Genomic DNA, 9,817 nt, shown 5'->3' with positions numbered 1-9,817 from the left:
AGCAATTTGCCCGCTTAGCAGCCAGCCGCCGCCAGGCCCACCACGAAGTGTTAGAATAGAATATATAGCCCACCACGATCCGCAAGATATACTCCGTTGGAGCCTCCGAGCAAGCAGGGAGAAAACGGAGCTGAGCAGCACGCCGCCACCGCCACGTCGATCTCCACGGACTCCTCCAGAAACCGGCACGTCTGCAGCCACGACCCACGAGGCCACGAACGGAGAGCGGCGGAAATCACCGAAATAGCAGAGCAGCAGCAGCATCCACGCTCTCCCGCGACGCGATGACGAGCTCCTCCCTCGTCGCCGGCTCAGTGCTCCTCCGCCGCCTGGCCCCTCGCCTATCCAGCCCGGCCCCGGCGGCTGCCGCGGCCGCTGCCACTGCACCGAGGGTTCCGGTTGCAGCCCGCGGCGGCGAAGGGGGCGTGGCCGTGTGCTGGGTGCGGCTGCTGTCCACCTCCGCCGCCGCCGCCGCGGCCAAGGAGGAGGCGGCCGCGTCCAAGGAGAACGCGGCAAGCACCGCCGCGGCGAAGGCGGAGGCGACGAAGGCCGCCAAGGAGGGGGCGAGCAGCTACTGGGGCATCGCGCCGTCGAAGCTCGCGACCAAGGACGGCGTCGAGTGGAAGTGGTCCTGCTTCAGGGTAAGAAGCACTAAAACATATCGCTGCTTAAAGATTGTGTCTTGTTCTGTTGTTAATAATCAGTGCTGTAATTACTGCCGATTAAGATTAATTAGTGTGCTAGCTAATTTGCAGCCATGGGAGACGTACTCGCCGGACACGACGATCGACCTGAAGAAGCACCACGAGCCGAAGGTGCTGCTCGACAAGGTCGCCTACTGGACTGTGAAGGCGCTGCGCGTGCCCACTGACATCTTCTTCCAGGTATACTTGATCAATTTCCATCCAGGAGCATGCCAATTCCGAGGAAAACGAGGGAAATTCCAAACTTTTTTTTTAATCTTTTGCTGATCCTAACATGACGAGAAATGGCTGGAACGGTGATGCAGAGGAGGTACGGCTGCCGCGCGATGATGCTGGAGACGGTGGCGGCGGTGCCGGGGATGGTGGGCGGGATGCTGCTCCACCTGCGCTCGCTCCGCCGCTTCGAGCCCAGCGGCGGCTGGATCCGCGCGCTCCTCGAGGAGGCGGAGAACGAGCGGATGCACCTCATGACCTTCATGGAGGTGGCCAAGCCGAGGTGGTACGAGCGCGCGCTCGTGCTCGCCGTCCAGGGCGTCTTCTTCAACGCCTACTTCATCGGTTACCTCCTGTCCCCCAAGCTCGCCCACCGCGTCGTCGGCTACCTCGAGGAGGAAGCCATCCACTCCTACACGGAGTTCCTCAAGGAAATCGAGGCCGGCAAGATCGAGAACATCCCGGCGCCACCGATCGCCATCGACTACTGGCGGCTCCCTGCCGACGCCACGCTCAGGGACGTCGTCGTCGTCGTGCGCGCCGACGAGGCGCACCACCGCGACGTCAACCACTTCGCGTCGGTACGTACGCTAATTCCCAAGCTCCCTCTGCACCATCAAATCGCATGGGTGTGTACGGATTGTGATGACCGCATTGTGTTTGCTTCCGATGTGTATGCAGGATGTCCATTTCCAGGGGATGGAGCTCAAGGATACGCCTGCCCCACTCGATTATCACTGATGATTTTGTGTTTGTAAAGAAGATTATCACTGTTGAAATCTTAGTGCGGCTTGTACTCTGGTCAGGTCTGCAGTTTTTACCAAGAAGCACAATCTGTTAAGTGTTGACCTGTACTTTTGGCAGCAGTAGCTAGGAAGGATATATGAGAAATAACAATGTTCACGAGTTGGCGAGATTTCTCGCGATCTGGATTCATGTGTGCATGGATCTCTGTTATTGCACTCCCTACCATAAGACATTGACTGTTCAGTTCATCGATGGACTGAATTATTCTTCAGTCTGATGCATTTTGTTATGTTCATTGGAAAGTCGGAAATTTGGAGCCATGCAATTCATTTAGGGGTATTTTTCACGTGTGCCACACTTTCTATTTGAGCCCAGCACTAACTGCTGGTTTTGGCACCCAAATGGTAAACTACATCGTCAATGCTGGAACACTATTTCAGAATCCACAAGTTCCAGCTTCAGCTCCATATTTTGGTTGTATCTACGGTACCACCAGAGTTCAGTCAGAACTTTCTATGTAGTATGAGCATTGCTAACAACTCATTTAAATTTGGTCATTTATATCTTCGTATTTGGACGATCATCTAAAACACTTGTATCCTTCATATCCTTTTATATTCCAGCAGATCATGACATCCTCTATATCTATTTGGAGGATTGGAGAGGATTGGAGAGAGAACATCTAAATATAGAGTTTCTCTCCTAATATGGATGACATCCAAAAATAGATGATGAGATAGATGTTCTATTGGAGCTCAACTTTTACTCTTCATCCTCTATTTCTAGGATGGAGGATGGGATGGATTAGCTGTTGGGGATGCTCTAAAATGGCACAAATGCCTGCCGTTGATTGGTCAGATGTGGTGTGTTTACTTCAAAATAATATTCCCTCCTCATTAGTTGACGTCATTGATTTTTTTTCACATATTTGATTATTCATCTTATTTAAAAAATTTATGTAAATATTTGAAATGTAGTTGTAATTTAATAGTTTATTAATAAATTCAATCACATGAAATAAGTAAAATTTATATAAGATTTTTAAACAAGGCAAATGGTTAAACTTGTGTTGAAAATTAACAACCTTATCTGTTAAAATGGAACACCCCTGGCCACCCCATGGGACCAGAACTTCAACGTGACTGGACCGTTGCAAGACTTGATATTGCTTGTTTTGCTTTACTCGTACGGAGTGAAGGTATGTGTACATATTCAGATCTAGTACATGATTGATTAGCTACGTTTATTAAGAGCATTTTCCCCACAAATTTTACATTAGCATACTCTGGACCAACACTGTACTTAAGCACACTCAATATCGCCACAAAAGAATTTCTCATATGACACAGGTAACTCTTAAATTAAACTACAGATGGTCACAATTCTACTGATATGTTTACCTCCTGTGCTGACTGATCTTCAGACCGGATTCGCCGCCTCGCATGGCGCCGGAGGACAGGTGATCATATCCTCCTTTGATATTCAAATCTAGCAGCAGTAAGCCTTCATCTTGAGAGCATTCGACATCTTCAGACTCCTGAATTCCATGGTAGAGCTGAAAGCCTAGATCGCTAGTTCTGAGATTGTCTTCAGATATCGCTTTCGCTAGTTCCCCATTGTTCTGTTCGCACACCTGCGAAACATTGTTCATGAACCCTGAAAGAGCTAGGTTGAAATCTGTAAGCTGCGTTCTGGTTGCTTCAAGATTTGCAGTTCCAGTTGCATCGTAGGAGAGGTTATTTTGGGCTTTCTCTAGTATCGATTGCAGGTATTTCCCTTGGGCCTCAATTCGCATTTGAAGCTTCTTCTGAACCTGTGCGTAGAGCAACACAGTTACACACTAACCTTTTACATTTGCGTTTTGAGCTACGATTCAAGCAGGGAAGAAAATGTGGTGATGCATCAGCAATCTAACCTCGAGCTGCTCGTGCAGTTTCCTTTGGACCTCAATTTGATACCTCAATGCATCCGCCAGTGGTGTTTCCCTGAATCATGATAAATATCTTCAAGAAACTATAACCAGACCGAATGCGATAATGAAAACCAAACTGAAAGAACCCTCGAAAAAAAAACAAACTGAAACTTTGCATATTATCTAAACTATAAAACGAGCTCACAATACATCTTCATTTTTAAAGAAATGGATCGGTCTTCAGAAAGTGATTGCAAAGTGAATTAATGCGATACTTTCGGTAAATTTTTAAATTAATATACTAGTAGTACAGTACTCCATAGTTGCTTCGACAGAGTGATACAGACAGCTCAATTCCTGAATACTCACCCGACAATTTGTGCTGCTTATTAGCTGTTTTTTTTAATGTTATTTTGTGGAATCAATACCATGTAGCATGACTACAAAATTCCATTGACGCATCGGAGTAGTAGTTAACACCTGACCTGATCTGAAGACCGTTCCCTTCAACATACAGTGTCCCCTTCACATAACCTAACCTTCCAAATCATTGGCAGCGTATGCCGTTTTGCTCTATAAATTAAGCACCGCATTTACTTCTGTACTCTACAAATTAAGAGTGGATCACTTGTGCCATATTTAAATCGCCAATAGTACGACCAATCGTGCAATATACAAATCCTATCTCGTACCCTCACAACTAAAAAGATGCTGTTCGTCCTACACGGATACACCTCTTCATAACCTTGACGGCGTTGCTATCGACGCAAGAGAGTCAAAATTAGATTGTCCTTACTGCACTCAACTTGGCATAAGCTGGAATTATGCGTGGTGGTGACTGCTACTTACCCTGTATTGTTATTTTCGGCCGATGGAATGGTAGGAGGTGCTGCAGTGGAAAAACTGATGCCATGTGCAGCAAAGGCTGTGCAAAGAGCAAGGAAATGTAAGATTTAGAGGAAACAGAAACGAATGCATCATGCATGAAGGGTTTTATCCTTTTAAAAATATCTTCAGTATTTACAAAAGGCGTATACCTCCTCTGCTGGCTTCCAGGCCTGTATCTTTCTTGTTCTGCTTTCCAAGCCTATATTTCTGAGGATCAATAGAAGATGTCGCCAAGAAACACAGATTAGCATCGTTTGTGGGTAGATCAAAAGTGGTAACTAAAGCAGAAGAACAACCAGTAAAAGAGGTGATCAGACCTGAAGATGGCTCTTGAGGTGGTACAAAGTAAGCCCTTTCATGCCCATCAGTCTCAACACCGACTTGGGAGTTGCCTCTGTCCAAACACAGTTAAATGGAAAACGAAATTATAACCCAAAAAACAATATGTTGCTGTCATAAAGCAGTACAGGCCTATGCAAATGTAACTACGCATGGCCCCAAAATGGTATGAGATGAGGATGATTAGCGATCAATATGATCATGTACACGGGTCACTTTGGCATCTTTCAGCATGGGCATGCCTTCTATCTGCTGTGAGACAATTAAAGGCTCCAATTAAGCAAGCAAGCAAGAACAGGATTTAATTTTTTCTTCACTGTTCCATTCATCACAAATATTAAATTCTGCTGGCCTACAGCTTCAGCTCGATTGTGTTTGGAGTTTTGGACGCATGTAGCACAGAGAAAGAAGCATGGGTGCAGCATGCATGGCGGCATGGTGTCCTGTGCGATGCTATGAAGGGATTGGAGACTTGGAGGTGGTGGAGACGCGACGGTACTTACTGTCAGGCCCGCCGAGCTTGGTGACGGCCTCGACGAAGCGCTCGTGCAGGTCGGGCGTCCACCGCAGCCGCGGCTTGGGGTCCCGCGACAGCACCACCCCGGCTCCCACCGCCCCCGCGCCGCCGACGCCGACGCCGTAGCCCGCCCGATCCATCCCCTCGAACATGACGACGATATCTCCCTCCCGTCGTCGATCCGGGCGCCGCCGGCCAATCGATATGTCCACACGCTGAGCAGTAGGGCAGTCAACCGGCCGCGCGCGGTCACGATCACGATCGCGATCGATCTCTAGCTGTGCGCGCGGCTACTTGCCGCTGATGGTAGCGAGAGCGGCGGCTGGCCGTCCGCCTCCGGCCAGGCGGCTGGGAGTTTGTAGCTAGCTAGCTAGAGCGAGCGTGAATCTGGTGCGGCGTTGAGTTAGCGTAGGATTGCGGCGAAGCCCGAGGCGGCGGATTCCCGATGGGAATGTGGTGCTTCGCGCTCCGCTCTCGCTATAGCTATATGGCTGGCCGGCGCGTCTCTGATGGAGACACACACGAAGCGAGAGAGACGAGACGGACGCCAGCAGCTGTGGCGACCGATATGTAGGGAGGCAGGCGGTGCGAGAAGGTAGAGCGAGATGGCGCGAGGCGCCGAGGCGGGCGGGAGAGTGGCGCGCGGAGCCAAAAGACGGAGAGAAAGAGAGCCAGCATCGCGCCGCACCGCACACCATCATCACGTTCACATCATGAGCTCATGTGTAGCCGGAATCTCAGGGGAGGCTTGTGACGGGAGGCAAACGCCGCAGCAGCAGCGCGGCCAAGCCAACCATGGCGCGCCGCGTGGACTGGCCGGGCGCCGGCGCCGGCTCGTCGGGGCTCCCGCGCGCCTAGCTGCCGCGCGTCGGATCGAGCGGTTGCACGTACGGCTGAGCCGAGCGGGGGGGAACAGGACAACGAAGGGCATGTGGGAAGGGGCGCCACGTGGACGCCTCCTCCCCGACAGGAGCGGCCCCTGCCATGTGTTCATGTGTCGCCGCTGCGTTCTGGTCGTAGGGCCAGAGAAGCTGTCTGGTCTGGTCTGATACTCTGATCATTACTAGGAGTCGTAGTAGTAGATTTTGCATAAAGAATAGTACCGGTGATTAGGTGTCACCTCACCGGTCAATGATCACGATGCCCCCAGCATCGCCGGCCGGCTACCTACACGCGCATCCATCGATCGGTTACACGGTTACACCCGATGATGCCAAGAACAATCCAACCCAACCGCATATGCGCCTTGGCAAATTGCCCCGTCGAAACTCAAAACGAACTCAAGGGCGAGAGATAATCCCGCTTCTTTTTCCTCGATCGAGGAAAGCAACTGCGCCGGCCTCGCGAAACACGGCCTCAACTCCATCTCCGTGCGTACGTATCGCGTGTCGATGAAAATTTGCACCCGAACGCGGCGGCGATGGCTCTTGGCAGTTTATTCGCCAGCGAGCTGCGGCTGCACGTAGCCCTCCGTTTTGCCGGGGGGGGGGGGGGGGGGGGGGGGATATTCCGGCGGCAGCAAGTAGCCGGGCCGGGGGGGCGGAGAGCGAAAGGGTGGTGCTGAGATCGAGAGCCACAGCTAGCTAGCTAGCCGCGCGATGCGGTGGGGCCGGCCGGCGGCCGGCGAGAGAGACGCGGGGAGATGTCGCGTGGCTTTGCCTTGGCCTGGCCCGGTGGGAATATTCGCTCCAACTTGGTTGTGACCGCCGCCCCACCCTTCCAATTCCTCCCTTCCCCTTTAATTCCTCCTCTGTTGTTCTCAATCTCTCTTCGATCGATCGATCGATCCATCGCGACCGTCAATGCATCGGCACGCGTCATCGTGGCACGCCCCGCGTGTGATGGGCGGTCGCTGCCGCGCTAGATCTGCACATGGGACACAAAATTTTGCTGTTGGTCGTCAGAGAAAGGTGACAGCGTGAGTGGATTATTTGTGTGGTCGACGGAGCCGTAGTTCGAACTATGACGACGGTGACGGCACGACCGCAATTGCAAGTCGATCGCTTTGATGATCAGTACACGCTTTGGCCCGATCGGTGCGAGCCAAAACCTGGGAACCTGGAAGAAAATTGTCGTGGTGGAGTAAGCTGATGATACGATGTGCATGCGTGTCAAACCAAATTCCCTGCCAGAATCCGATGCCTGCCACAACAGTAGTAGACGGCGGTAGGTGTTATGTGGTGCGAGTGACGGTACTCGGTACAGGCGTACAGCTAGCCAGGGAGAGAAAGGGTTTGGCCAGCATAAGATTCTCCCTCCTTGCATGTAGATTCGAGGAGCCCACGTTTCGTTTGTCTTTGTTCTGGTTCCTACTTTAATTATCCCGCTTTAAGCAAGTAACTTCTTCCTCATCCACGAGAATCGCATACTTAGGTTTCAGGTTTGGAGATAGAATCGTATGCTCAAAGCGAGGGAGCTGATGCCCATCGAACAATTATCAGTTCTGAGCTTCTGATCGGACCTTGCAAGCGACACCAATTATGGAAGACAATTTCTCCATATTCCCCGGAATAAATGAATGACGTACTTGTGTGCACATAAATAGTACAGCACTGCTGTAGATGCCACGGCTCCTGATCATCATCTCATCAAGCACCTAGCTACCCTCATCTCTGTAATGTTGTGTGTGGACGCCAACAGACACCATCCGCAATCACCAGTTGCTGTGTGCTCTAGCTAGTCCAGCAAGCATCATTCCATGTTCCTAGGTAAGTTAGTTACCCCTGCGTTGTTGCGGCTCGCCCGCCTCAAACCAATCATAACAAGCAGACACAGGATCGTGAAGTGTACACGCCAGGGGCACGTACGTGCCTCCCCCTCGATCGCCTCGCATGCAGCATCGATCACATTCACAGCAGACTAACCGAGGAGGCCGTCGTCGTCGCCGCCGCCAAAACCCACTCCACATGAGCTAACTACGTGCTAATTCCGCGCGGCAGAGGAGCTGATGGTGGTGCTCATCACATGCGTGTCGTGGCGAGAGGCGGAGGGGATCCGAGAATTAGCCGGCCGGCCGGGTCTGTCTGTTGGGTGGCGGCGGCGGCGAAGCAGCAAGTCAGACGGTGAGCTGTGTTTGCGCGCGGGGGCACGAGGACGGGGGGACACGGAATCTCTCGTGCCCTCCACTACTGTATTAGTGTACTCCTATTTGTTTTTACCTCCATGTGGCGCGGCGCGCGCGGTTTGCGGTCTCGCGCCCTTCGGAGCCCAGCGGTAGTGGCGAACCGGTGAATCGTGACGGAGGAGGCGGCCACCGGAGAGAGAGAGGCGCAACGCGACAAAGAGAGCGGTGGAACCAGAATCTATAATCCCTCCTATCCACGGGCCGCATGGATGCGAGCAGGTTCACGAGTTGAAATGGCGACGTAACACCCGTGACCCGATGGATATTTACTTTATTATTAGAGTACGAATATGAACTAAATATATTATCCGTGGGTAAGTAATTGAACAAATAACTTCACCCGCTGGATACGCGGGTATGAAAACGTTCTTATAATCCCCATACCCGTTTACCCATGGGTAATAAATCTCGCAAGTTTAAATGCACGTCATGGCCTAATATCAAATTAGCCTAGCCTAATTAACCAAAACCCTAGATATTTAAACCATCCATACATTTTTCACCGTATTATATGAATATGTGATGTCTTAAGTATCTAGTATACTATATGGAAACTATACAATTTAGATTGTTTTAAACTGTTGCGGGTATATGGGTGACCCGACGGGTAAGGTTTACCTAATCGGATATGGGTATGGGAAAATTTTTATACTCGTGATGGGTATGAGTATTTTGATAGTACAAAATTTTGTTGGTGGGTATGTGTCCGGCGTACCAATAGTTATTTATCCATTGACATCCCTATTCACGAGACCATGCTTATTGACTTACTGTCGTGGTATCCGGCTTATGGCCAGCGGTAACGGTAATAAGTGATTTTATTTTATTATTCGGATATTTTTTGTTTATTTTTTAAAATTGGTTCAACAAGCAGTGATTTTCACTTCTAGTCGCGTGGCAAACCGTGTGATTAACGCAGTGAAACTGCGACAAAAGCGTTCTAATTGTGGATTTTCTTGGTTCAACCAATGTTTTTCTTCAAACCTAACCATATTGTGGAGCTGGATGTGAAAAAAAAGAAATCCATCATTGCATAACTATTGTAGCAACGGACATTTCAATATTTAATTTCTCTGTGTCAGATTACACCGCTCAACTATTTTATTCTATTTTACCGGTAATAGCTATATGACTACGTTGTAGATGCCCTACCTAGTAAGTACATAGTGTGATATTGTAGTACTATCCATATTTCTAGTACCACGATGGTCGTGTTCGATCATGTAAGATAACTTATTTTTCTCATTTTCCACACGTACGTTTCTTAAACTGTTAAACGATGTATTTTTTATAAATATTTTCTATAGCAAAGTTGTTTTAAAAATTCATATTAATTTATTTTATATTTTTTAATAATTAATAATTAACTAATC

General features: G+C 49.7%; 2 protein-coding genes across 2 annotated transcripts; one reads left to right on the top strand and one right to left on the bottom strand.

The window, feature by feature from the left end:
• The first annotated feature begins 109 nt into the window (after positions 1–109).
• On the top strand, positions 110–1,993 carry LOC102702730 (ubiquinol oxidase 1c, mitochondrial-like). The gene is made up of 4 exons (XM_006648900.3): positions 110–641; positions 756–884; positions 1,010–1,498; positions 1,599–1,993. The coding sequence occupies exons 1-4, from the start codon at positions 285–287 to the stop codon at positions 1,656–1,658; spliced, it is 1,035 nt and encodes a 344-aa protein (XP_006648963.2). The 5' UTR covers positions 110–284; the 3' UTR covers positions 1,659–1,993.
• Positions 1,994–3,055: 1,062 nt separating this feature from the next.
• LOC102704864 (myb family transcription factor PHL11-like) lies at positions 3,056–5,843 on the bottom strand. Its single transcript, XM_006647677.3, has 6 exons — positions 5,307–5,843; positions 4,782–4,858; positions 4,614–4,671; positions 4,426–4,501; positions 3,580–3,649; positions 3,056–3,477 (listed from the first exon to the last, which is right to left on the bottom strand). Exons 1-6 carry the CDS (start codon positions 5,470–5,472, stop codon positions 3,061–3,063), a joined length of 864 nt encoding a protein of 287 aa, XP_006647740.1. The 5' UTR covers positions 5,473–5,843; the 3' UTR covers positions 3,056–3,060.
• Positions 5,844–9,817: the final 3,974 nt, after the last annotated feature.

Source organism: Oryza brachyantha, chromosome 2 (genome assembly GCF_000231095.2).
Source record: "Oryza brachyantha chromosome 2, ObraRS2, whole genome shotgun sequence".
NCBI lineage: Eukaryota > Viridiplantae > Streptophyta > Magnoliopsida > Poales > Poaceae > Oryza > Oryza brachyantha.
Note: the sequence above shows the minus strand (reverse complement) of the source record. Positions and strands in the feature narration are given on the sequence as shown.

Excerpts from the sequence above, each read along its gene's own strand:
- LOC102704864 (XM_006647677.3), bottom strand. The coding sequence starts at position 5,472 with ATGTTCGAGGGGATGGATCGGGCGGGCTACGGCGTCGGCGTCGGCGGC. Across the intron at positions 4,859-5,306 it reads CAAGCTCGGCGGGCCTGACA|AGGCAACTCCCAAGTCGGTG; the intron begins GTAAGTACCGTC and ends GTGTTTGGACAG. Across the intron at positions 3,478-3,579 it reads AACTGCACGAGCAGCTCGAG|GTTCAGAAGAAGCTTCAAAT; the intron begins GTTAGATTGCTG and ends CTCTACGCACAG.
- LOC102702730 (XM_006648900.3), top strand. The coding sequence starts at position 285 with ATGACGAGCTCCTCCCTCGTCGCCGGCTCAGTGCTCCTCCGCCGCCTG. Across the intron at positions 885-1,009 it reads CCACTGACATCTTCTTCCAG|AGGAGGTACGGCTGCCGCGC; the intron begins GTATACTTGATC and ends ACGGTGATGCAG. Across the intron at positions 1,499-1,598 it reads ACGTCAACCACTTCGCGTCG|GATGTCCATTTCCAGGGGAT; the intron begins GTACGTACGCTA and ends ATGTGTATGCAG.